The sequence below is a fragment of the Eulemur rufifrons genome, chromosome 16, assembly GCF_041146395.1.
Source record: "Eulemur rufifrons isolate Redbay chromosome 16, OSU_ERuf_1, whole genome shotgun sequence".
NCBI classification, from domain to species: Eukaryota; Metazoa; Chordata; class Mammalia; order Primates; family Lemuridae; genus Eulemur; species Eulemur rufifrons.
The window spans coordinates 92,175,150-92,199,006 of NC_090998.1; the positions used below are offsets into that span (position 1 = coordinate 92,175,150).

At 61.1% G+C, this 23,857-nt stretch overlaps 1 protein-coding gene across 1 annotated transcript; it reads left to right on the forward strand.

Annotated features, from left to right (window-relative positions):
- Positions 1-1,621: 1,621 nt before the first annotated feature.
- Positions 1,622-22,552, forward strand: PARVG (parvin gamma). The gene is made up of 13 exons (XM_069490604.1): positions 1,622-1,664; positions 3,343-3,438; positions 5,353-5,417; positions 7,154-7,256; positions 8,308-8,448; positions 9,390-9,505; positions 10,458-10,513; positions 11,129-11,151; positions 12,999-13,057; positions 13,229-13,297; positions 15,375-15,476; positions 21,772-21,844; positions 22,261-22,552. The coding sequence occupies exons 2-13, from the start codon at positions 3,360-3,362 to the stop codon at positions 22,368-22,370; spliced, it is 996 nt and encodes a 331-aa protein (XP_069346705.1). The 5' UTR covers positions 1,622-1,664; positions 3,343-3,359; the 3' UTR covers positions 22,371-22,552.
- The last annotated feature ends 1,305 nt before the right edge of the window (positions 22,553-23,857 follow it).

The window sequence follows — 23,857 nt, forward strand, 5'->3', positions numbered from 1 at the left end:
ACTCAATCACGTGCCTCAGTTTCTTTCTCTGTAATGTGGGTATGAGAGTTATACCTACCTCACAGGGCAGGTTCCAGCAAAATTAAAGCCCTTAAAATTATGTTTGTTTCATCGTCAGTGACTCTATAAATATTAGCAACAGTAACTACTAATTTTTGTTGTTTTCATAACTTCTCATAAAAAACCCGACTCTCCTGCTCTCACGCACCCCTCACCCCTGCTTCCCTCCTGATCTGGCCACTTCTGCCTGATCTGTCAGAGAGAAAGGGTGGACAGCTTCATGGTCACCCAGCATGTCACCTGTTGCTGCGGAAACTCGCAATTTCTGCCTGGATCATGAAGATGCAAGCTCGAGAGACAGCTGCGGTCTGAAGTGCTGACTATCCACCGTGCTGGATCTCTCCGTGAACTCCTCTAGGCCTTGGCCTATGCCAGGTTCTCACTCCTCCTCTTCAACCGCTAACTCCTATTCAGCCGTCCAGGCCCACTTCTCTTCCTGATGCCCTAGGCGACCGTGGCCACCGCTCCTCCTTCATGGAGCCCACTCTGTGCCGGGTGTTGTCCTAGGCACGGCAGGTAACAGTGAGTGAGAGGGGCCACGTCTGATGGGGAGACAGGTATTAAACACCAGCTGACCGACTCGCTGAACCCACAGCGGCGCAGCTTTAAGTGCCGTGAAGGAGACCTCGGAGGCCGTGGAAAGAATCACAGGGAGGCCTTACTATGGAGAAGGCAGTTAGGGAGGGCTTCCCAGAGGAGGAGGCATTCGAGCTGACGTGACGGATGAGGACTCAGCCATGCCAAAAGCCGGGGCAGAGGCTTCCAGGCAGGGGGAGCAGGATGTGTGAGGACACGGAAGCAGGAAGGCATGTGGCACTTTTGGAGAACAGAAGGGTGGTCACCGTGGCTGGGAGAAGCTAGGGGACAAGGACGGACATGCGCCACCAGGTCACATATGTTGGGACTTGTGGGCGGGCTATGCAGGCTGGATTTTAAGAGCTATTGGACGTGGGTTTTGAGTGAGTTGGGACACGAAGTGAATGCTGTGCCCGCCTGTGGAGGTGCGGGGGCAGGAGGCGGCGAGCGAGCGCAGCTGGCAGCGGCAGCCCAGGTGGGAGGCTCCCGTGTGGTCGGGGCGCGGGAAAGGGGCCGCCAGGGTTTCAGGTGGGAGGATGCGCTGCTTGGGGAACGTGTGGGCGGAGCTGCTGCTGTGCTGGTGGCTGGGACGCGGCGGCTCATCCCCAGGCTCTGGCACAAGTAGCTGCCGTTTGGCGAGAGGGAGGCTGGGGAGGAACTGGCTTATTTGGGGGAAGATGGGGGAGGGAGAGAAATAAGAAATATTAAGTTTGAGTTGCCTGTGGGACCGCTGGGGTGGCCAGGAGGCGCGGCGGTGGCTGGGGCTCCGGGCAGAGCTTTCCGGTAGGTCTGTGGCACCGTGGCATCCTCCCCGGCCCTGCTGCACAGAGAGGAGGAAGCTGCCTGCAGGGCTGAGCAGGCCTGGAGGAAGTGAGCCCCTGCCTCCTGGCCTGCCCCGGCCCCAGGCGGGGAGGGAACCCGGAACCCGCTTTCATTCAGAGCCCAGGGACCACCACCGGGCTCCGGAGGCCTCTGTTTCCTTGCGTGGAGAAAGCAGCCAGGCGAGTCCTCCTGGTACCTGGGCCCAGGTGAGTCTGCACCTGCTGGGAGGTTCTGCCTGTCCACCACGCTTGGGTGCCAGGGGTCACAGAGGGAGGGTCCCGGGAGCCATGTGGACATGAGCCCAGAGTCTCCGCTGAGGCCGCACAGGGAGGGAGTTGGTGAAAGTGGGACCCTGAGACCCCAGGGCCCCTCTCGCCACGACGCGTATAGGCTGCTCGGTCCTCCCTCCCCACTTTATGGAGGAGGTGTCGAGGTCCCCACAGGCACAAGGACCCCGCGGTAGATCTCGTGGTGGCCCGTGAACAGTTCCGCTTCCATCCCACAGCCTCCTCTGAGTGTCAGCTGTGCTGGGGGGAGAAAGGCCAGTCCTCTTTCGTCAGCTGCAGAAACTGAGGCCCTGGGGCAGGGAGGGGACTTGCCCAGAGCTGGGAGTCCCTAGGGGTAACTCCCCAGTCTGTGTCCGCTCGGCTGCCTTTGGCCAGCATCGAGTCCAGGCCCTCCTTGTAAAGGTATGTCAGGACCAGAGAGGGCAGGGAGTTTGCCCAAAGTCACACAGCCAGAGTGAGGAGGAGCCAGGCTGGAACCCAGGCCTGCTAAACCCAGGCGGGGCTCTTTCCTCTTCTCTGGCCCTGGCCCTCATTCCGGAGTCCTCGTGTCCAGCAGGAGGCTTGGGGATTGAGGGCTGGGAGTCAGTTCGGTGGCTGTGTCCTCCCCGTCCATGCTTAAGGGCATCCTGGAACCCCTGTCCTCCCCCAGACTGGCTGCCGGTCTGACGGGGGTGGCTCTGGCCCTGCGAATGCCCCCATCTCGCACGGCTCCCCCATCTCCCTGCTTTGACCACCAACTTCTGCCGTGGCCTCCCCACCTGTTGTGGGTGAGTTTGTGAATGCTGGGAGCTCCGGGGGCTGGAGAGAGCGGGGGAGGGCAAAACCCGCCCGCCGAGCCGCGAAGCCTTCGCAGGACAGGAAGCGGCCACGGGAACAGGAAGGGGGCTGGGCTGGCCTGTGCGTCTGCCCCGTCCCAGTGGGCCTCAGCCCATCATGACCACGACGAGGTGGTGAGGGCACCCTCTGTACGCGCTGGCCCTTCCGGCACAGCCAGAGTTGGGACGACAGCCCCACTGTAGAGACCCTCACTCAGGATTGGGGGCCAGCCACCCCGAGGAGCCACGTCTGCGTGGAGTGGGGACATGTCTGGTGGCATTGGCACGCCCTCCCCTGGTTCACGCACTCAGAGGCTGGCCGAGCCTGCTCTGTGCTGGTCTGTCTTGGGCTCCCAGGCCCAGAGGGGACGGCCGGTTTCTGCTCAGGGTCTGGGGGATGTCATGATGTCATCCGTCCTTGTGTTCACCTCAGCCAGCCCCTGCAGGCCAGCCTGGAGTCCCCCTTGAGCCCTACCCGTCAAGCTCTGAGGAGCGGGCCGCACCCCCTCTCTGTCCTGACCTCAGGCGTGGGGGCCCCTGTGCAGTGCTGCTCTGTCCCTGGCCAAGGGAGGACCATGTCCCCGCCAAGCCCTGCCTGGGGCTGTGCCCCCGGCCAGTGAGGTCTGGCCCCAGGCCCCTTCTCGCAGGGCCCTGCCCCCGGCCCGGGGCTGTGCAGTGACTTGTCCACGGAGTCGAGCTCCCACCCTGTTCCGAGCCTCCTGTTTAGAGGAGACGACGAGCACCGAGTGAGGTTGCGGCTTCTCTGTCTCCGTGTCCTCCAGGGCAGGCGTGGGAGGCGATGGAGCCGGAGGCCGTCTACAACCTGCTGCAGCTCCCTAAGGCGGTGGACCTGCCAGTGGAGGAGGAGCTCCCGCAAGGTGCTGCGCCGCGCGGGTCTGAGGGCCGGGGCGGAGGGTGAGGGTCTGCACGGCCCGAGCGAGCCTGGCTGTGCCCGGGAACGTGCCCTGCTTTCCGAGGTGTCACCCCCGTCCTGCTCCCCCTGCCTCTGCCTTCCGCGCTATGCTCGCCCCACTGCCTGCTCCTGCAGCCGTCTGCGGGGTCACCCCTTGTAGCCTCACACCTCCAGGCTACTGCTGAGCGTGCTGTGAGCCTGCCCTGTGCTGGCTCCGCGCTAAGCACTTACGTATTCCTGTGGGTGGGCATCATGGCCTCCTGTTTACAGACGAGGAAACTGAGGCATGGGGAGTAACAAGCCAGAGTAACAGGCGACCCTGTTAGTATTGCAGCTGCATTCTCAACCCAAGGACGGCCCTAGCATGCAGGTTCCACGCCCCCCACGCAGGATCTGATGCCTCTCGGGACGTGGGGCCACTGGTCTGCTCCCCCCTCACGAGTAGGGCTCTGACCAGCAGGGGTGGGGGGTTGGGGTCAGAGCAATTCGGTGGGGTGGGTCACCCTTTTGAGCCCTTTGGGGACCTTGAGACCACTGCCCTCAAATCTCCCTCCTAGGAGAGGGTTCAAAAGGAGGACGCAGCAGGTACGCAGAGCTGTCACCATCGCTGTGTGCTCTAAAAGGGACAAACAACAGCACACCAGGGCGTGGCCCGCAGGTGCCCGCGGGACGGGCTTTAGGTGGACGCACTAGGGTTTCTGTGACTGCTAGAGCATACACGTGATGACGAAGAGCACGTGTGAAGTGTTTGAGGGAAAAGAGCAGAATGCAACTGTCTCAGATCCTGCGAATTCCGCCCTTTAAAGTCGGCGTTGTGGAGCAGGAATCCCCGCGCCAAGAGGGCCCCAGAGCGTGGTGAGACCCCAGGGGGGCCGGGCTTCGTCCAGAGTCTCCCAGCTGACGTCCCCACTGTCTCGTGGTGTTTGCAAACCGTTCGAGACTGGAAAGCATGCTGGGGACAGTGCGGAGTTAGAGTGGCAGGACTTAGTTACTTGAAAAAAACTTATTTTTTGTTCTGCAGTTGACTTAGAGATCCCCGTAGTTCTGGCAAGCAAAGCCGGGCATGGGGTAATTCCGAGTGGCAAGAAGTCTGCTCCGGGAAGGGGGTGGCGCCACATCCGTCCCTGTACTCACTGATTCCTTTGCCCCTCCGCACTCCCCCAGGTGTGTGTTGAGAGCCTGTCCCCTGAGGCACGTTAGCACGCGACTCTCTTGCCTTCTCTCTTGTCAAAAGACACGGGGCTGGGGAATCCTCAAAGGTTTTCAGAAAGTCTAGGAAAAGCCCCCACCTGGGACACCTGAGAGGCGATGCCTTTTTGTCAACTTAGGCCAGGCAGTCCCCACTGCTGACTCAGTTTCCCCCAGGGGACTAACTGATCTCGGAGGTCCCTCTCGGCCCTGACATTTTATGGGTTCTGTGAGTCCAGCATGCGGGAAGCTCCTGACCAAGGCCTCGGGGAAGGGGAGCTGCTGGGCCTCAGGGGGCGAGCCGGGTCTCACCCACGCGGGGCAGGCGGGCTTGGGTCAGGTCCCGCCTCAGTCCCTCACAGCCTGGTGGGCCCGGGCATGTCGGTGGCCTTTCTGACCCCTGGTTTCATTTTACGTAAGTGGGCAGGGCTGCCAGATAAAATACATGACACCCAGTTAAGTTTGCATTTCAGAGAATCAAGAAATAATTTCTGAGTGTAAGCACGTCCCAAAATGCCAGCATCGCAGTGCGTGGGGCTGAGCCGGCGCTCACTCGGGCAGCGAGGGACAGGCGTTCGGGCTGAAGACGCAGGACCTAGCTCCCCGTGGGGCGGGGCTGACCCTGTGGGTGACCTACAGGGAGAGCTGCCGAGCGCCCTGTAGGGTCCCCACATGCCCACTCTGCTTCCAGGAGGAAAGAAGAAATACCTGCCGCCCACTTCCCGGAAGGACCCCAAATTTGAAGAACTGCAGAAGGTACGGCCGCCCTCAGCAGCCCCGGCTCCCCTGGAGACGGCTTCGTGACCGGCCACCTGCCTCCGCCGGGCAGGGACGGCAGGCCACCCCCACCCCGACCGCAGGCTGGCGGGTGTGACCCCCGCAGGTCCCGGGAGGCCTGTTGAATGGCTGCATGAACGAGCGTTTATTGAGCACTGACTGTGTGCCTTCATGCACCATCCCGGCAGCATCATGGACCTGAGGGGATCTGTGTTCCTGGGAGGGGACTGCGAGGCTAGAGAGGTGATCTGTCCTGTGCAGGCCCACGGCTGCCTAGGGACAGACCTGGGGTTTGACCCAGGCTGTCAGCCCCTTTGCCTGCCCAATTGCCATGGTGACAGGGCAGTGGTGGCCTGAGCTGCCCAGCGCTCAGTTCTCTCCTCGGTCATGGGTCTGCTGCTGTGGCCACTGGGCCAGCAGGGCACAGGCGGGCTTGGGGCCTCTTTCCCTAAGCCCTACTTCTGCAGTCTCCATGTGGCCTCTCTGTTGCCTCCTCCAGGGAGGCCTCTTGGCCTACACCATCTTCAATACCCAGAGGGTTTGTGGGCCATTTTCCATTCTCCCTCCCAATCCTCACTCCTTCCATCCCCGTCTCCACCCTTGGCAAGCACGCCTGGCTGCGCACTGGGGACACAGGGAAGAACCACCTCTTGGGATGGTGCCTCTTGGGAAACCTTTGGGTGCTGATTCACCACCTTTGCTTGGGTTCCTCCCAGGCTGATCCTGAGATGAGGGTTCGAGTGTTAGTAGCTGAGCCGGGAGGTGATCCCAGGAGACAAGGGAGGGAAGGGGCTGGCACAGGGGGGTGACTGCACTGGTTGTGGCCTGCTGGGGACCCCTGCCCGAGGGCAAGGAGCTGGGGTATTTGCACACCACCTGCTGACAGCAGCGGCGGGGGGGGGGGGGAGGGGGGCGGGCCTTAATCCCCAGGACTCTGGCCTGTTGAGCCCCAGCGGGGTGGGGACAGCCCCGCCAGAGCTGCAGGGGGAGCGGGCCGGGGGCACCACAGTGGCAACACCTGGGTGTGGGGCGGGGTGCCAGCAGCCCCACGTGAGCATTCTAGGGCTGCCGCCACAAACGGCCACACGCTGGGTGGATTAGGCCAACAGAAACATATGGCCTCACCGTCCTGGAGGCCAGAGGTCCTCAGCCAGGCGTTGGCAGGTTCGGTTCCACTGGGGACTGGAGGAAGAACCCATCCTGTGCCTCTCCCAGCTCTGGGGGCTGCCAAACCCGGGCTCCCTGGCCTGTGGGCGCATCACTCCGTCCCACCTCCGTCCTCTGTGCTCTGGTAACATGCCCGCACTTCCTCCTGAGAGCTGCCAGGAGCACCCTGGTCATCCATATTTCTACCAGCCACCCCTGCAAGGCAATCTAGGCTTTTCCATCAAGCGTCCATTTCCAAGTCTTTCTGCCACTTCCAAATTTGTAGGTCTTTGTTCAGTAGCACCCCACTTTCACATGTCGTAATGACAGAGCTCAGGCTTGTGACGGAGAGAAGCAGGGGTTCTGCAGGAGCCCAGATTAGGCCCCAACTCAGCTTGGCAGATCAGGGAGGGTTTCTCAGAGGAGGTGAAGTTTGGCCAGGCCTTGAAGGATGAGTAGGAGTTGGCAGGCGGGAGGAGTGTTCCAGGCGAGGACAGAGCCAAGCCAGGTGTGGGCCAGGTGAGAAGTGCGCCCCCCCACCCCAGTCAGCTGTCTCTTGGGGCCTGCAGGTGCTGATGGAGTGGATCAACGCCACTCTCCTCCCCGAGCACATCGTGGTCCGCAGCCTGGAGGAGGACATGTTCGACGGGCTCATCCTGCACCACCTGTTCCGTAAGTGGGTGCTCGGGGGCTGCCCCGCCCCGTTGCCCCAGCCTGACCCCTCCAGGCTTCACAACGGCCGGGTTCAGGGTCACCTGTCTCACTTTCTAGATGGGCCTCCCCCCCACACTGCCTGTCGTTCATTGAGTGCCCGCCGTTTCTAGGCTCCGGGAGATAAAGTAACCCCCGTCCCTGCCCTCAGGCTGCCCTGGGCTGCTGGAGAGGAAGCGGGGGCAGGGCTGGGCTCCTGCCTGGGGTGCTCCTGCCTCAGTCCTGTAAGCTCCAGCGTGCTTTGAAGGGCCCGTTCACTCTCAGGGCCACCTCCTGGCCCCTGGCCGGTCTTCCCCACAGCCCCGGAGTCACCTTCTCCCTTTGCCGTTGTGTGGTCAGGTTTCATCTATGTGAGTGTCTCCTGCACAGAGCTATGGCCCTGGAGGGCAGGGACGGGCCCAGCTCTGCGTCCTCGGTGCCCGGCCTGGGCCAGGCTTGGCCGTGTTGCCTGGCGATGCTGCCAGCCTGGCTGACGCTCCCCGGGCTGTTCCCAGGTAGCAGGTGCAGTTCATCCTCAGGACAGCACTGCACTGTCACTAAGCCCATTTCACGATGAGGAAACTGAGGCTCAGAAAGGCCTAGTAACTTGTACAAGGTCCCACAGCCAAGAAAGCGGAGGAGTTAGGGTACGAGCCCAGGAATGTGGGCCTTACCCACTGAGCCCCACTCCCTGCAGAGATGAGTGCACACGGCTGTGCAGAAGGCCACGGGTTGGGCGCGGGGGGGTCCAGGGGAGCTGGGCCGGCTCAGCCAGCTCAGAGGGCTGTGGCTTGCTCATGTCACACGGCCTGTGTGCCCATCAGTCCTGTTTTGTGTGTGGATGGGGGTGTTCCTGGAGAGGGTGGACACATCTGCTTGCTGCTGTGGGGGTGGCCAGGGCCCAGTGCCAGGAATGCGCTCCCAGGCTCTTGCTGCCTGAAGCACTGGCCGAGCTCAGCCTCCTGGAGGGTCCCTGAGGTGCCCTGCTGTGCCACCCTGCCCTGGGGCCCTCAACGCCGTCTCCCACCCACAGAGAAGCTGGCAGCGCTCAAGCTGGAAGCACAGGACATCGCCTTGACCGCCGCCAGCCAGAGGCACAAGCTCGAGGTGGTCCTGGAGGCCGTGAACCGGAGTCTGCAGCTGCAGGAGCCGCAGGCCAAGTGGAGCGTGGACAGTACGTGGGGCGCCAGCCGGGCACCCGGGAAGGTCGGGCAGCTGGGGTCCTTCTGCTCCTCGGCTCCTCACCTGCCCAGAAGGCAACCATCCTCCACCCGGGCGGGGGCACACCCTGGGGGCCGGGAGGAAGGAGAAGCTTCTGGCAGCCAAGAGCAGGGGAGGCCAGGCATCTGGTTGAGGAGCCGACGGCCCAGCAGTCTGTACCCTGAGGGTCTCACCGCAGCCCCGGGAGACAGCCTTGCCCAGGTGATAGCCTCTCCTGAGTTCCAAGTACCAGGACACGCCCGCCAGCCCGGTCAGATGGGTGCTAACCGTCCCCTTTCACCATTCTATGCAAATGGTACCCGCAGTGCCTGCTGGGACAAAACTGAGAGTGTGCAAAGCACCTCGCCGGCCCCTGTCCGCCCCGTTAGCAGTTTGGCACAGACTTCCTTCCCTCCGGTTCACACCCCGTGTGCCAGGTGGGGGAACTGGGCTGGAAGGAGCTAAGTGGCTACTTCAAGGCGGGCGGTGCTGGTGTAACAGAGCCGGTTAACCCGGGCCTCCGGGCCCTGCATCCACGGTTAAAGCCTCACACTCAGGAACCGGCGTTCTAGTGTTGGCCCTGAGTTCCGTCCGTTCAGCTCACATCTAAGGAGGCTTCACCCAGCGCCCCACCCTCGGACTCCCACCGTAAACGGCGCCGCCCTGGGTGTGCTCGTGTCTAAAGCCCCATCCGCAAGGCGGGTTGTACCCCTGGGCTGTTTTCGCAGAAGTGGGGTGACCCAGGCGAAGGGTGGTTATTTTTAGGGCTCTGAACACGCACCTCCAGGTGGCTGCTCTCCAGAAGGCTGGGCGCAGAGCCCGGGCTGCGGGGGGCTGTTCTCAAGATGCAGAGCCCCCACGCGGCTGCCGGTGTTGGCCCCCTCGGCTCTGACCGGCGCTCCTGTCCCCTCCCAGCCATCTTCAACAAGGACCTACTGGCCACCCTGCACCTTCTGGTGGCCCTGGCCAAGCGCTTCCAGCCCAACCTGCCGCTCCCGACCGGCGTCCAGGTGGAGGTCATCACCATCGAGGTAATGCCACCCCCGGTATATGCATGGCGCGGCCCAGCATCTTGGGGCCACACTGCTGCCCCCTGTGGTGGGGGTGCTGCCTGGGGCAGGGGCCGACCCGGGTGAGCTTCAGGGAGCCGTGAGACATGGCAGGTCCCACTGGGACGGCCGTGGGGTGCTGGCTGTAGCTGGGGTCGGGCTGCAGAGGCCCAGCTGCCCCCTGGCCTCAGCAGATGGCATCTGCCTGGGCAGAGGCTGGTGGCAAGCCGTGGCACGAGGGCCACACGGGGCCATCTGTTTGTGGCCATTCGGGAGCCTTCACACCACTGAGTCCGAAGCACTGTCCTCGCGCTAGAGCGCTGACGGCTGTGCTGGTGGCCCGTCCTCTCTCAGGGGCCTTCTGCGATTTCTCCGCCCTGGACGCTCTCGAGCCTGTGCACTGCTGTGCTGTGGTTAATGCCCGGGAGCCTAGGTGCCCTGTCTGGGCAGACGCTGAGCCCACAGCAGGAGACCCACCTGTTCCTGCTTCCCAGCTCTGCTCCCCCAGCCTCTGGGTCCCAGGGCTGCCTTTGACCTGCCCCAACAGAATAAGCCACGTCCAGCGAAACCCAAAGGCATCTCTACTGCTTTCAAAGCCACTGATCACAATTCTGTACTGAGCAGCTTTGTGGCCCGGCGTGTACTTCTCAGGTGCCTCAGAGGTGATTTCATCCATTCCCTCGCTCACTCGCTCACTCATATCAGCTGTGCTCATTGGCACTGCCCCTCCCACCATGAGGCGGCCGCGCTCCCCGCCCTCATGGGCTCCAGGCTCCCGGGGAGGGACGGCTGAGCCTGGCCACAGGGCTGAGGGCCACCCGGGAGGCCGCCCACCAGGGCGGGGGTGAGGAAGAGCAAACTGGTCCCTCTGGGCTGCTTTGGGTCCCAGAGTTTCCTGGGATGACGCAGTTTCTTCCCCTCTGTTCTTTCTTAGAGCACCAAGAGTGGTCTGAAGTCGGAGAAGTTGCTGGAACAACTCACTGAGAGCAGGTGAGGGGGGACGAGGTCCACGGCTGGGGCTGCGCTGGGCGTTGCGGGATGGGCGCAGGCAGCAGGCGGGGCAGGTCTGCCTGACCTCCGTGGGAAGGCCCCCCCCACTCTGCGGCCTCCTCTCAGCCCCTGGGGGTCCACGCTGAGCCCTCAGTCCTGCGGTAGCACGCGGGAGCCTTCTGTCCCACAGCTGCCACCCTGCCCCGTCTCTGCCTGACCCCCTCAGAGCCACCCTGCCGAATTTTCTGGGGTAGGAACCCCTGGGTTTGGGATGCAGGTTCTGCCCAGTGAATCATAATGTCGCACAGCTGTGGGTACGGTACAGATGCACAAGCTGCACACTGACCATTCGTGCACGTCACTGAGTGACACACCCTCCTCAGAATGAAACAGCAGCACAAAAACAGCGAAATCCAAACGTTCTAGGTGTGGAAGCCTCAGGCGAGGGTGTGGACCTCTTTTTGCACCCCTCCCCCCGAGCTGCCAGGGAAACCCCGGGCACCCCAGTATCTCCGCACCCTCGCCAGCACCGAGGCTTGTAGTAAGAAATTACAGGTCTGCTGATTTTTTTTAACCATTTATTTGCTTTTTTCCCCTCTGCAATGTCCCCTTTAGCACAGACAAGGACCAGCCTTCAAGTGAGTGCTTCTGTCACTTAAGGAGACCTCTCCTGCCCGACGCGTGTTAACGCGGACACAGAATGACGGGTGTCCTCTCACCTCCCTCGTGGGCTGCTACTTGCACCTCAAGCCTTACTGCTACGCATCTGTCCCTGCTTCCGTCTGTCTGTCTGTCCCTGGGGCTGGCTCCTCCTCACGGTGCTGTCCCTGTGGGCAGTCCTGGTGGCGTCCGCTGAGGGTGTGGCCTCTGCAGCCGGGTGGCCTGGGGGGTCCCAACACAAATTCCTGCACTCATTAGGGCAAGTGTCTTCACCTGTCTGTGCTTCAGTTTCCTCATCTGTAAAATGGGTTAATTATGGCACCCACCGCTTAAACAGGCGGTGAGGGTTGAAGGAGGTAATTCGTGAATGTGTTCATCGCGCAGGGAATGCCCCGGAGCGAGTGGGCAGTAACGTGGCTTCTGCGCTTGCGCCAGAGCCGTTGGCCAATCAGTTGATCGGCTGCTGTTTCTTTCATTCGTCCATTCCTTGGTCAGGTGGCCCGGCCAGTTCAGCCCCCTGTCCGTTAATCCGTTGTCCTTCCATCCAGCCCCCCACCCCCACCCACCCACCACCATTTCCCTCCCTGCACCCTCCCACTTGGGCCCAGACCATGGCGGGGGGCTCTGAGGAACACGTCCCCCGCAGAGGTAGAAATAATGACCTTCTGAGAGTGGGGGCTGGGGAGGCTGAATGGGGGAGGGGGCGGGGCGGGTCTGTGTATGTGGGGGGAGGGGCGGCATGATGTGGGGGTTGCCCAGGGAGCAGTGTTTGGGGCAGACAGCAGCATGCAGACGGTGTCACCCGGTGGGGCAGGGACACAGAGCAGGGCGTCTTCTGACCGGGCTTCTGCCTCTCACTGCCTGGCTCATTCGGTGACACCGTTTCCCTGAACACAGACCAAGAGGTCTGGAAGGGACCACGGGTGTTTCCACGGTGTTTGCTGGGTTCTGAGGCATTTTAACGCGATGAGGCTATCTTCACCTGAGACTTCCCCCTTCACAAACGAGGGAACTGAGGCACAGATACAGGATGTGACTTGCTCAGAGTCACACAGCTGCCGAGTGGCAGAAGCCGCAGTAAACGTGGCCCAGTCTGGGTATTCAGTGCCCGGGGGCCAGTGTCCCCATGGGAAGGGTGTTAGCTGCAAATGGCAGGAACCCAGCTTGTGCGCCAAAGGGCACCTGAGGCTGGCCCCGGGGCCTGGGCCGCCGTTCCCAGGCGTTGAGGGAGGACTCAGTGGCTGAAGGAGCTGGCCTTTGGCACGCGGCAGGGACTCGTGGGGGTTGCCCTCCTCTCTCTGCCAGTGGAGAACCAGGGAGGAGGCTGGACCCGCGTCAGCCCCAGTCAAGCCCTGGCCAGCCGCCCATGGCAGCACCTGAGGGGCCCTGGGAGGGGAGGGCCAGCGCCCCGAGGGGGTGCGGCCAGGCGAGCACAGTGACAGGGATCCGCTGCGGAAGGCACCAACATCGACCAGAGTCCCACTGCATGCCCAGGCACCATGCCGAGTATGCGTGTCATCGGCTATCACCTTTGATCTGTACTGCCAACCATACTCTATGGATGAGGAAACTGAGGCACAGAGAGGGGAGGCCATTCCCCCGGGGCCACACAGCCAGGGAGCCACTCACATCCAGGCCCGTTTCATTCAAGAACCGTGATCTAAAACCACAGCTCCCCTCGGACTGGTTATACTGAGAAACTTTTGTGAAAAAAAAATTCCCTGTTTGGCACAAAGATAATAGTGTCGTAATGAGGTGTTTATCGGATCTGTGTCTGCAAGATAATAGTGTCGTAATGAGGTGTTTATCGGATCTGTGTCTGCAGAGGACGTCTTTGATGAATTGTTTAAGCTGGCTCCGGAGAAGGTGAACGCAGTGAAACAGGTAGGGGACATCACAGCTCCGGGCGGTTCTGGCCGCCTCCCGTGGGAGGGAATGGCCCTCGCTCCACACCTGCTGTGCAGCACGTGCGGTGGGGGGTGCTTTCTGTCACCCCAGGCGGGAAGGTCCCAAACCCGAGACCCGGGCCTGGCGCCCTTGTTCTTCCTTGGCTAGGCCATCGTGAGCTTTGTCAACCAGAAGCTGGACTCCCTGGGCCTGTCCGTGCAGAATCTGGACACTCAGGTAGGGACTCAGCTGTGGGGTCCCCAGGCAAGGAAGTACCTCCCGGTGCAGGGAGGAAAGAGGGACCCCGCTGTGTAGTCTGGGGGTGTGTCACCTCCTGGAGCCTTGAACTCCTCCTCCCTGACGGGGGTGTGGCTGGCAGGCAGCATTGCCCCCCAGGGACACCGTGGGGACCCTGTGTGGCAGGGACCATGGGAGCACTTTACAAAACTAGAGTCATTTCAGCTGTTACTGTTTTTCATAATTAATCTTAGCCTGTCAGATACCAAGGCTGAAAGCACACGAGCCCTCCTGTGTGCTGTGTTTGGTCAAACAGTGCTGATTAGTTTGTGCGGCGTGCCAGGAGGGGGTGACAGCACAGCCCTGCCATCTGCGGGCTCCGTGTTTCTCAGGTGCACCCGAGGAGCTCAGCCCACCGCGGCAGAGTCAAACCGAACTGTCCCCGGGGCAGCAGCAGGACCTCAGGGGTCAGCATTGTGCAGCTGGCTGCCGTGCCCCATGTGTTCCCTTGACATGGTCGTGGGCAGGGGACAGGAGCAGGGCAGCTCACTGCCAGCCGAGGGACTTCCGGGTGGTCATAGAGCCTGCTGGACCTGGTGGCCTCACCTGGACGTGGCATTGTGGGCGTCAGGCCACCTGGGTTGTGCCACGTGCTGGACCAAATGGTTTATGAAGCTCTCAGCTGGAGCTGCCAACCCCTCAGACACGCTCTGGGTGGGCAGTGGCCAGGGAGGGGCTGGGCTGACATGCTCCCATGCCTGGTGGCTACAGCCAGTAAAGCCCCCACTATGTGCCATGCCCTGAGCAAAGTGCTTTCCACACATGAACTCATGGAACCCTCCGAGCAACCCATGCGGTGGGAGCTGATGCTGCCCCATTTTATAGATGAGGATGTTAAGGTGCAGAGAGTTTAATTAACTTGTCCAAGGTCACACAGAATAAATGGTGGACCTTGGATTTGAACCCAGGCAGCTGGGGCAGAGTTCGTGCTTATACCCACCTCACATCATGGCCACAGAAGTTTGTGTGTGATATGGTGGCAACGTGGCAAGGTAGAAATACCAGACTCTGAAGCCAGGTGACCACGCTTCCATACTGCCTTTTCCACTTATGACCGTTGGCCTCCAAGGACACATCCTCCACATTAGCTGTGTGACCTTGGGTAAGTTACTGGACTTCTCTGAACCTCAGGCTCCTCTTCTTATAAAATGGGTACAAGGATATCAATCTCATAGAATTGTGAGTGATACATGACGTGGTGTTTAGTATATTACCCGGCATGCAATAAACGATAGTTTGTAGTTTTATGACATTTGTGTGTGCGTGCAAACAGGACAGTCTCTTAGGTTTATATTCCACCTGTTTCATCTTTATCTCTCCCTTGCTAATATAATGGCTTTTGGAGGATAACGGCGCGTGCGAAGGTATTTAGAGACTATTCAATAAGAGAGGGTATTGAAGCCTCTGGTGTTCCAACTGTATCACCAAGGAACATCAGCAGAAAAGATTTCAGGCCCAAACTAATAACACTGGAACAGATTTAATATGAGGAAATTCCATTAAGGAATTCGAATGTTGGTTTCCTCCGATATCCGTCTTGTGTTTTGTATCTTTGAAGAGATGCAGTGGGATTATATTAGCATGTGACACGCAGGTGGCAGGGACGACAGCTTTATCTCCGAACATACAGACGGAACAGACAGAAATATTAACGTGGCGGCCCAGAGGGCGCCGGTATGAGGCTGTCTGCCTTTTCCTGATGGGGTAGTTTTATACTTAACTCTGTTTTCCCCTGTGTTTCTGTAGCTCGTGGAACAGTGTGGTGTTTAAAAAATGATACGAGGCTATTCCACAGCGAGTTTAGAAATGGCTTTTTATTGAGTATGTACTATGTACCAGGCAGCCTACAGTGCTTGGTACCCACTATTTACAGCAACACTGTGGGGTTGGGAATGTCTTCCCCATTTCTCAAAAAGGAACCTGAGGCTCAGAGAGGTTGTGTGGCTTCCTTAGGGCCACACAGCCTGTCTGGATCCAGCCTGTCCCAGGTGAGAGCCTCCAGTCCCTTCCTCTGTAGTTCGCAGATGGAGTCATCTTACTCCTGCTGATTGGACAACTGGAAGGCTTCTTTCTGCACTTAAAGGAATTCTACCTCACTCCCAACTCTCCTGCAGAAATGGTAAGTTTTCCAAAGATCGTCCTTGATGGTCTACTCTGGCTGGACAGATGACAGAACTGGCACAAGCGGTCTGTGTATTCACTTCTAGGTGGAGTGAAGGGTAGAAGGGAAGTTGGGTTGTCTGTATGTCTGCCTGTCCATCCCCCCATCCCCCCACCCATCCATCCCCCCACCCATCCATCCATCCCCCACCCATCCATCCCCCCACCCATCCATCCATCCCCCACCCATCCATCCCCCCATCCATCCATCCATCCCCCACCCATCCATCCCCCCACCCATCCATCCATCCCCCTATCCACCCATCCATCCATCCCCCCATCCACCCATCCATCCCCCACCCATCCATCCATCCCCCCACCCATCCATCCCCCCACCCATCCATCCCCCCACCCATCCATCCATCCCCCCACCCACCCATCCATCCCTCCACCCATCCATCCATCCCCCCACCCATCCATCCCCCCACCCATCCATCCCCCCACCCATCCATCCATCCCCCCACCCATCCATCCATCCCCCCACCCATCCATCCCCCCACCCATCCATCCATCCCCCCATCCATCCATCCCCCCACCCATCCATCCATCCCTCCATCCATCCATCCATCCATCCCCCCATCCATCCATCCATCCATCCCCCATCCCCTCATCCATCCATCCCCCCATCCATCCATCCATCCCCCCATCCATCCATCCATCCCCCCATCCACCCATCCATCCCCCCACCCATCCATCCCCCCACCCATCCATCTCCCCACCCATCCATCCATCCCCCCACCCATCCATCCATCCCCCCATCCATCCATCCATCCCCCATCCCCCCATCCATCCATCCCCCATCCATCCATCCATCCCCCCATCCATCCATCCATCCATCCCCCCACCCACCCATCCATCCCCCCACCCATCCATCCCCCCACCCATCCATCCATCCTCCCACCCATCCATCCATCCCCCCACCCATCCATCCATCCATCCATCCCCCCATCCCCCCATCCATCCATCCCCCCATCCAGCCATCCATCCCCCCATCCATCCATCCATCCATCCCCCATCCATCCATCCATCCATCCCCCCATCCATCCATCCATCCCCCCATCCATCCATCCATCCATCCCCCCATCCATCCATCCATCCCCCCATCCATCCATCCATCCCCCCATCCATCCATCCATCCCCCCACCCATCCATCCCCCCACCCATCCATCCATCCCCCCATCCACTCATCCATCCCCCCACCCATCCATCCATCCCCCCACCCATCCATCCATCCCCCCATCCATCCATCCATCCATCCACCTGTCCATCCATCCATCCATCCACCTGTCCGTCCATCCATCCACCCACCTGTCCGTCCATCCGTCCACCCTTGTACCACGTCCCCGTTCCCCGAGGGCCTGTGCTGCGGGGACATAGAGATAACTGGACACAGCTCCTGCTTTCAGGGCCCTCCCGGCGCACACCCACCGTAGTCCCTCCCAGTGACGCGAGGACTGCCAGGGCCACAGTGGAGCGTGCTGGCCCATGGTGCGTGGGTCAGAAGGGGACCCGAAGGAGAGAGGCTGGTGTAATCCCAGGAGTCAGGAGAGGCTTCGTGTCCGAGCTGGGCTGGGAGATCGCTTCGGGTTTCGTCTGTAGAGCTGTGAGGAAGCTCCCCGAGGGGAGGGGCAGCGTCAGCAAAGTCTCGGAGGGGACAGGAACAGGAAGCTCTCGCGGAGGCGGCTGTGGTTCACGCTGGCTGCAGGGGGTGGGGGCCGAAATCAGGAGTTCCCACGTGGACCCTGCAGGCTGGCGGCTGGCGTTGGTCCAGGCAGGAGGGCTGAGGCTGACCCGGGAAGAGGGACAGAGAGAACCACGAAGCTGAGGGGGACGCGGCCGGGTGAGCCCTGGAACGCAGACCTGACTGCCTCTTCCTGGCAGCCTCTGTGCCCCCCCCGGCCCCGCCGCCCTCTGCCCTGCAGCCCCACCCAGGCCCCTCTCGTAGGGGCCACCCGTGCCCTGAGCTCACCACTCCCTCCCACCTCTGGGCTTTGGCATGGGCTGTTCCCCTGCCGGGAACGCCCTTTCCAGCTGGTGGACCTGCCCGAGGGGGTGGCACTGCTTTGCAAATGAGGAAACGGAGGCCCACAGCGGGCGGCCACTCGCCCGGGCCTGGCAGAGGGAACAAGCACTCCCTGCCAGGAGAGAGGCCTGGGTCTCATCTCTGGTCCACCCAGCACCACCAGCTCACTGCCTGTGCCTCAGGCTTCTTGTCTCTGCAATGGGCTGATGACCCCTGCCCCCATTCAGGCCACATAGGTGATAAAGAGCCAGGGGACCATCAAGGAGGAAGCCCTGAGGGGCGTGTGGTCCCTGGTCCCCCGCCCTGCCTGCACAGGAGGTGATGCTGGAGGCCTGGTCCCAGTGGCAGGGGCAGGAGGGCAGCAGGCAGGGCTGGGTGCTGCTCCCGGGCCAGCCGCTGGGGCTCTTTCTGTCCCTTTCACTAGCCCAGGGCATCCCTGGTGCCGGATCAGGCCTCTGGGCCTGCCTGGGGCCCAGTTCTAGGCTAGGTTCCCCTGGGCTCCCCCCCAGAGTCCCCCCACCTGGGCCCTTCATCCAGCCCCTCCCCTGAGCCCCTCCGGGCACTCCCCCAGCCCAGCCTCCCCGCTGCTTCCAGCAGAGCCGACCTCCCAGTGCTTCCCAGCATGGGGCCCTGCCCGCCTCCCTGGCCACATCCCCTGCTCCTGTCCAGGCCACAGCTGCAGGCCCCCGGCCCCCGCCAGCCCCCAAAGCCTCGACTCCTGCCATCTCTGGTGTCCACCCAGGCTGTTCCCTCAGCCCAGCCTGTCCCGGGCTTTGCTCCCACCTGCCTGCCCAGGTGCTCAGCTCTGACCCCCTCAGCATCTCAGTGGCAAGTCTCACACCAGGGCGGGGCTGCCGGACTCTAGCGGGTGTGGCCTCTGTCTTCCCGGCGGCAGGGGTGCCCTTGACTCGGTTGCCAAGAGCTGGGAAGTTGGGCCAGAGCAGACGGTGTCCGTGGTCCTGGACGTCGTGGTAGGCGCAGAGGTCAACACTTACTGGGCTCGCACCGTTCAGAGGCATCGTGTCAATCGGCCATGGCCACGGATGCTGCGTAACAAACCGTCTGAATCTGCGTTCATTTGCGGCTCCAATCCGTGGTCATTTATCTCACGGGTCGGCAGGTTGGCCGAGTCTGGCTGATGGAGGCTCAGCTGGGCTCTGTGGCTTGTCTGAGGGCTGGGTGGGGACCAGGCCTCCTGGCCTGGTTAGGCTCTGTGTCCCACGCCCCTCATCCTCCTCCTGGGCCCAGCAGCTGGCCCTGCAGAACACCCCAGCAGAGGCCGACACTGGGGAGTGGCACGCTGCTACCACAGCAGGCCCTGTGGCCATGGTGAGGACATGGGGGGCCCTGCAGAGTGTGTCGGTGCAGAGAGGGGTGCAGAATCAGGCCGGTGATGTGATCTCCCACAGGCATGGCAGGTGAGCTTGCTACGAATCCTCACATTGGGCCTCTGAGCTAGGAGCTCATTTCCACGTGGGAAGACAGTTCGGAGCTACAGGCATCTGGCCAAGAGCGCATGGCCGGGTACGGTGGAGGTCAGATTGGTACCCAGGCTCATCTGTCTCCAAAGCCCGAGCTTGCTCCCTGTTTTCTACCTGGGCGAGGCCCTCAGGGGATGGAGGGGACCAGAGCTCAGGAGGGTCAAAGCCAAGACTGAGACTGCGTCAGAGCCTCTGGCCACAAGGCAGGACGTCCAAGTGTGAGCAAGGAGGAGGGCAGGGAAGGACCACCCGCAGGGAAGGGGCTCAGAACCCAGCGCCAGAGCAGCACCAGGGCTCCCGTCTTTGTTCCCTGGGTGTTGGGGCTCCCCTGGACTGCAAGGCCTCTGTTAATAATTCACACAATCCAAACCCCAGTTACCAGCTGGGGACAAAATTTCAGGCTTCTCTGCGCACAGCCAGCTTGTGGAACCCACCGATTTTAGAACCTGCTTCCAAATGTGAGCCAGATTAGATGTGGGGGGGAAAGCAGCCGCCCTTAGCTCAGACCCCAAGAACGGGTTTTCACGGCATATTGTAGGAAATCTCAGCTGCAGGAATGTAGAATAAAAATGCTAAAGAGGTCGTTAGCTGAAAGGGGTGGAAAACAGCCCTTTCTGGCAGGGGATACCTGCGGAGCTGTCATGGCAGAGTGGGCTCTTGAAACTGGATTTCTCGTTATCAGACCTTCCTTGTCCATGGTGTCTGTGTGAGGTTGTCATTTGTTCTGGGAATGGAAATTGGGGGTGGAGGTGATCGTTTGCTTTGCAGAAACAAACCCCAGGAACCGGGATCTTTGTCTTCCTTCCACATTCAATTATTTTGCCCCAGGGGGATTTGAACCCAAAGGTCGTGACATTCTCTTGGCTCCGTGGGACAGGGTAGTTTTACCTTTGTCATCTCAAACTGTGCATGAAAGAAAAATGGTACTTTGGGTAGAGTGTGGTGAGACAGCTCTGGGACAGCTCTTCCGGGACGTGATCTTTGGTTCGTAGAGGAAGAGAATGACAAACAGTGCAGATGCGATGATTTTTAGCATCGATAGCAGCAAGTCCCCAAGCGTAAGCTCCATGAGGGCAGGGAGCTGGTCTGTTTCCCTGTTGCATGGCCAGCACATAGTATGTGATTAATAAATATCTTTTAAATAAGTGAATGTATGAAGTGTTTCCAAAACACTGGTCCCATGAGGTGGTCTGTGACAAACTGGTTCCAAGATCAAACAGCTTGGGGAAACATGCATAGTCTTGAAGGTTCATGAAACCCACTAACATGTTCAAGGCTCTGAGAAGTCCTGCAGTGAAGGGCTTCCACATTACTTTGTTTGACCCAACAGTTTCCCAAACCTTTTGGCCACAGGTACCCATTTCCCTCTGCCTGCGGGATGGTGCTTCAGGCGATGCCGGCTCACCCAGTACATCCAAGGCAGAGCTGTGGGGCAGAAAGCAGAGTGCTGGGTCCGGGGTCTCCGTGTGGCTTTCTCACTCTGACTCTCACTGTCTGTGCAACCTGCAGACAGTGTTCGCGATGGGACGTGAACCATAGAAACAATTGCAGCCCTTGTTTCCCAGAATGTTGCAGCCTAGGGGAGGCCTTGGGGACACAGGGACTGGATCTCCAGGTGGAGCTCTGGCTGCTCACGAGACTCCATTGCGGTCTGGGCGTCCCCAGAGGTGTGCCCCGCCTGTTTGAGTGCACAGTGCAGCTGGCGTGGCTGGGCAGATGGGAGGGAACATACCAGGCGTGGCGGGCCACCGGGCTGTGACGTCCAGCCCCACGGTGGGTCTGAGGATAGCTGAGACCACGGAAGGGAGGACCTGTCGGAGGTCACACAGCAAATTAGGAGCGTGTCCCACCTCACCCCACACCCCCTCTTTTGCTACACCAGGCTGCTGCCGAAGCAGAAGGGTGAGGTCACTTGGGTTCTGTCTGAGGCCCAAGGCAGAACCTAGAATGAAAAGGGGGGACCCCCTGGACGGGCTGGGAGGGGAGGGGTCCCACCAGTGGCCCGAGCAAGGCTCGCTGTGGTGAGCCCCCTTTGCAGGTGCGCCAGTGGAGGGACCGGGGGTTTGTCGAATTGATGTGCTTGAGTCTCCCAGTGACCGAGCCAGGTCTGAACCCCAGGTGGGCTCTGCGGGGGGCCGTGTCCGAGGCTCCAGCCCAGGCAGGGGTGGGGGTAATGCAAAAGACCAAAAGGACCGTCCCCAGCCCACTTTGCGTCAGCGTGGGCTGGTCCCAGCACTGTCTGTCTCGGGAGCTGCGCTGAGCTCCTGGCGGCTCCAAACCTTGATTTCCTAACTGTGCTTTGCCCAGGGAAACTCGGCTGTTTCTGAGTGGAGTGGGGTTCTGCTACTCACAGATGCTTTCTTCTTTCCCTGGCTGGGCCTCCTCACCTGGCAGGACTCCCCACCAGGTGTTACCTCCCCCAGGAAGCCTTCCCTGCCCCCTCTGGGTGCCATCCGCCATGTTTGTTTGCGTCACTTGATGCACGAGTGCTTAGAGCAGGGCCTTGAGTGGCTGAGCAATGACGTGTGGGCCCTCGTGTGAGGGGGTGAGCTCCCCGTCCATGGGGGCTGCAAGGGGACACTGGATGACCATGGATTGCGGTTGTGGTCAGAGATTCACACCTCAGGCAGAAACTTGGGCTAACGTGGGTTGACACCATGGATAACAGGACGGGCCTGGCACTTAGGGCCCAGGGCCTGGGCTGGGGCTGCCTCCTTTTGCTGACATCTGACGGGGCCTTGTCATCGTAGCTGCACAACGTCACCCTGGCCCTGGAGCTGCTGAAGGACGAAGGCCTGCTCAGCTACCCCGTCAGCCCTGAAGGTGAGTGTGTGGCAGACGCCACTGCTGCGACCGGCCCTGGGTGGCCAGCCTCGTTCGAGAGCCACGGGACGGGGCGCAGGGTGTGGGGTGGAGTCCTCTTGCCCGGTGGGCGGGTAACGAGCGCTCCCCAGGGCTTCCTTGGAGGGGGCTGTGGCCCTAGTGGGGGAGGTCCTGGGAGAGTAGGGACAGAGCTCTCTGAGGACTGGCTGTCCAGCCATGAGGAGTTGCTGTGTCGGGGGCAGCACGGGGGGCGGGGGGACTGGACGGGAGCGGGGAGGCAGGGTCACGTGTCGGGCACTGGTCCTGGTTTGCCAGGGGCGCTCCTGGTTCCAGCACTGAAAGTCCCACATGCCAGGAACCCCTCAGTCCCCCACAAGCCAGGACCTGACCCGCCGCCTGCCCCCTCTGGCCTGCAGACATCGTGAACAAGGACGCCAAGAGCACACTGCGCGTGCTCTACAGCCTGTTTTGCAAGCACAAGCTGAAAGTCAACATGGACGGGACGCCCCGCGGAACCCCGAGTTGACCTTCGCTGCTCCGCCAAGGCTCGGGGCCTGCCGGCTGGAGGGCCGAGGCCGCCGTGGGGAGCCCAGGCCCGCTGCGTTCCTGTGTTTGTGACTCGTCCTCCCTCCCGCCCGTGTCTCCTGGTTCCATCGTCTGAATATCTCTGAACCCACTAGGTGTGGATCCGCTTTGAGCCAACATCTGTCCTTGCTCAGTTGATTTTAATAAAAGTATTTCTGGGAGGATTCTGGGAGCTTCCGGCGTCCGGGGAGGGCCGTTAAATGTGCGCCAATCCGAGCCCAGCCCCGTGTTGCGGTTCCTCTGCAGCCCCTCGGCCCTGGGCCAGGGCGGCGGCAGCCCCCCCAGGAGGCCGTCGGGTGTCAGGGCTGATGGCCCAGGCCCTGGCCAGCTGCCCGCCTGCCCCTCACTGGGCCCCGACGCCACCACGCAGAGGCAGGACCCCCACGTGGCTCCGAAACCAAGCCCCACCGCCCTCAGAGAAGCGAATTCAGTTACTTGCCGAAGGAACCACGGCCCAGGCCAACCCCTACAGCTGCGATCGTGAGTTTTGCCCAAAAGTCATAAAGAAGAAATCTTTGTGGTTGATTAGTGGGTCCAGGTCGTTTCTAGTCTGTCCCCAGGGAGCCACGGTCCCCACTCTGTCCAGTGAGACTCCATGTTTTCTGCGTGTTTTGCCAAAAAAAAAGAAAAGAAGAGAAGCTTGTAGAATTGAACACAGGTGTATGGGTGTTCTGGCGCTGGCTTCCAGGGTGGGGCGGCGCCCGCCCCCGAGCTGACACCTGATGAGAACCAGCTGCTGCAGGCAGGCGGGGAGGGATGAGGCAGGTGGGGAGGGGTGAGGCTGACGGGGCTGTGATCCTCCCCGGGCTGCTCCCCTGCTCGCCCCCTCGGGCCCCTGTGGAGGAGAGAGCCCCAGGTTTGGGGTGTCACAGTTACGGCGGTGGCTTTGGAGAGGGGCTTTGGAGCAGGGGCTGGGGGCAGGTCATCTGTGCCAGACCAGCTGGTGGAGCGGGGGTGACATCCTGCAGGGAGTGAGACCCCGAGCCGGGGTGTGGCCCTGGGCCCGCCCTCGGAGCTGGTGTCTGAGCGTGCGGAGGTCTTGAGGGGTCTGCCTCCCCCGCCCTCCCGACTCACAGGGCAAAGTGCAGCCTTTGCGTGGGTTCCAGGTGTGCCCTGTCAGACGCACCCTCTGTCTGCACCTGGCTGCCCTGCTGCCTGAGGTGCCCCTCCTCCACACCAGCCGTGGCCTCCCCGGACCTGGAGCCAGGCCTTCCCCCTGCTCCCCCCGGGCCTCACCCTCTGTCCTGCGCTGCCTGTGGGCGCAGGCTCAGCCTCGCCTCTTCACACCTGGCTTCACCTGAGGATCCTGAAGTCCACACCCGGCTTCCTGGGTTCTTTGTCCCCCCGCCACGTGGGCCTCACCGCTGCAGCCTGGCCCTGCCTGGCCGCTCCAAGTCCTCACTCATTCTGTTTGACAGCAATTTTTTT